General features: G+C 53.3%; 1 protein-coding gene across 2 annotated transcripts; it reads left to right on the plus strand.

Moving 5' to 3' along the window:
- The first annotated feature begins 502 nt into the window (after window positions 1-502).
- On the plus strand, window positions 503-2,612 carry LOC123395155 (ankyrin repeat domain-containing protein 2A-like). Of its 2 annotated transcripts, XM_045090092.1 has the most exons (5): window positions 505-712; window positions 838-1,070; window positions 1,247-1,626; window positions 1,702-2,112; window positions 2,209-2,612. In XM_045090092.1, exons 1-5 carry the CDS (start codon window positions 697-699, stop codon window positions 2,306-2,308), a joined length of 1,140 nt encoding a protein of 379 aa, XP_044946027.1. In that variant the 5' UTR covers window positions 505-696; the 3' UTR covers window positions 2,309-2,612. The 2 variants fall into 2 exon arrangements, with proteins under 2 accessions (XP_044946026.1, XP_044946027.1); XM_045090091.1 differs by having other exon boundaries at window positions 503-712; window positions 1,247-2,112.
- The last annotated feature ends 269 nt before the right edge of the window (window positions 2,613-2,881 follow it).

Raw genomic sequence — 2,881 nt, forward strand, 5'->3', positions numbered from 1 at the left:
GTCGACTTTCAAGTACTCCCTCCTTCTCGAAATTCTTGTCTTAGATTTGTCTAGACATGAATGTATCTAGTCATGTTTTAGTATTTTGATACATCCATTTCTAGACAAACCTAAGACAAGAATTTTAAGACGGAGGGAGTAGTTATTACTTCCCACGTCGACAACTCATGATCATTCAATTAAAAAGCCATTCGCCCGGTCCCTTTCGCAATCTTTTGTCCCCGTGCGATGGCCAAAAATGTTGTCGTTTATTTCTTTAGTCGATTCGCTTGAGAAATCACGTGATTATTTCATTATCCTTTTTCCAAGGGTAATAGGTCGACGCCGTCGGAAATCTCTTTCTTGTGGATGAAGAATGTATAGAGAAATTCAGAAAAAGTTATAGTTATTTGCTTGTGGTGAATGAACATTCTTATCTTTGAGGTCTCACACCTGGCACTTCTAGAAAGATCTACTACTGCTGTTGTAAATCAAAGTGATGTGTCCAAATATTAGTCGGCCAAGCGTTCCTACATAAACCGCCGGCCGAAACAATACACCAGCCGGTTGGCTTTGGTTGGTTGGTCGCACTCTTCTGCTCCCCATCCATCACCACCACCACCTTATCATCTTCTCCATCCATCATCGTCATCCTCGCCACCACCACCGCCACTTCTGCGTGTGAGCACGGCACCAGCGCCGCCGTCGTCGCTCGACATGGCCACCACTCAAGGTCAGGAGCCACATGTTCTCCTGCTTCCTTCCTTCTTGCGTGATTAGTCCATGGTTTCTTCTTGTGGCGGGAAGGATTGGGGACATGATGGAGAAATTAAGCTTGCTTGCGAATTGTTTGGGCAGAGGCGGAGAAGACCAGCGTCGTCGTCAAGGCGGAGGAGGAGCCTTCCCCCACGGCCACGGCGGCGGCGCCGGCAGAGGAGAAGGCGAGCGTTAAGGCCGTGGAGGAGCCTTCCCCGGCGGCTGCAGCGGCGGTGGCGGAGGGGCAGCGGCCGCAGCCTGCGGCTACGGCGGCGCGCAGGGCGGGTGCTCCGGCCAGCCCCTTCGACTTCTCCACCATGATGAACTTGCTCAACGTAATGCTCTGTTTATTAGCAAATACTCTGCTTTTGCTCTGTTCATTTCAAACATAAACATGAGAATTATTGGAAGATTTGAGCATACAAATTTGAACCGGTTGTTAGTTTTGGTTCGATTTCACGGAAGAAATTTGGAATCCTGAATTTAGTGGTGTGGTGTGGGGGGGGTGCAGGACCCGAGCATCAAGGAGATGGCGGAGCAGATCGCCAAGGACCCGTCCTTCAGCGAGATGGCGGAGCAGCTGCAGAAGACGGTGGCGCCGGCGCCGGCGTCGTCGGCGCGGTCGCCGCAGGAGGTGGCGGCGGCGCTGGACCCGCAGAAGTACGTGTCGACGATGCAGCAGCTGATGCAGAACCCGCAGTTCGTGGCCATGGCGGAGCGTCTGGGCAGCGCGCTGATGCAGGACCCGGCCATGTCCTCCGTCCTCGGCGGCCTCACCAACCCCGCCCAGAAGGAGCAGCTCGAGGCCCGCGTCGCCCGCATGAAGGACGACCCCTCCCTCAAGCCCATCCTCGACGAGATCGAGTCCGGCGGCCCCGCCGCCATGATGAAGTACGCTCGTAAACACCTTCATTTCCTTCCTCCGGCGACGACATTAATGGCCACCGGTTCTTCTTTTCAACTCAGGTACTGGAACGACCCGGAGGCGCTGCAGAAGTTCGGCCGCGCGATGGGCGTGGGACCGTCGGGCGCCGCCGCCGCCGGGGCGGAGGCGGAGGAGGAGGAGGTCGTGGCCGGCGGCGAGGAAGGGGAGTACGAGGAGGAGTCGGTGATCCACCAGACGGCGAGCGTGGGCGACGTGGAGGGGCTGCAGAAGGCGCTGGCCGACGGCGTGGACAAGGACGAGGAGGACTCGGAGGGCCGCCGGGGGCTCCACTTCGCGTGCGGCTACGGCGAGCTCAAGTGCGCGCAGGCGCTGCTGGAGGCCGGCGCCGCCGCCGACGCCGTCGACAAGAACAAGAACACCGCGCTCCACTACGCCGCCGGCTACGGCCGCAAGGAGTGCGTCGCGCTGCTCCTCGACCACGGCGCCTCCGTGTAAGCAGCCATCTCTTCCTCCCGTCCCGCCGCCATGATCACATCACCTGCTTGCTTGCTCACTGACGATGGAGGTCGATCATGGCGGAAATGCAGGACGCTGCAGAACCTGGACGGGAAGACGGCCATCGACGTGGCGAGGCTCAACAGCCAGGAGGAGGTGCTCAAGCTGCTGGAGAAGCACGCCTACGTCTAGGACGCCATCGCCGTCGCCATCGCCATCGCCATGCCATCAGTCGATCTTGCAGTTTGCTTAATTTTATCATTATTATTATTTCAGATTACATATGCCCTTATTATTATTATTCCAGTACATCTTTTCCATGGAAGAAAAAAAAAGGTTTCTCTTCGGCTGTAATTCACATTTTATCGATCTGTATCTATTGAGTTGGAGTGTGTGGGTAGAATTTATCTGGTTTCTGGATTACTTGTTGATCTTGCATTTTGTTGGTCGTTTGAAAGTGTTGCTTCGTGAATAAAGAGATAAATTTTATGTGTCATAATTTATCTTGGGCTACATACTAGTTAATTTCATACATTTCTGTGCTTGCATTTTACCTTGTGTTTTCCTTACATACTAGTTAATTTCATACATTTCTGTGATTGCATTTTACCTTGTGTTTTCCTTACATTTTTAAACTCACAGTACACGACATCTAGCTGTGTCTTTCATATTTAAACTCACGGTACCCACATTTACTTGTACGGTTTACTCACGGTACCCACATCTACTTGTGTTTTCCTTATATTTTTAAACTCACGGTACCCA

Source organism: Hordeum vulgare, chromosome 5H (genome assembly GCF_904849725.1).
Source record: "Hordeum vulgare subsp. vulgare chromosome 5H, MorexV3_pseudomolecules_assembly, whole genome shotgun sequence".
Taxonomy (NCBI): domain Eukaryota; kingdom Viridiplantae; phylum Streptophyta; class Magnoliopsida; order Poales; family Poaceae; genus Hordeum; species Hordeum vulgare.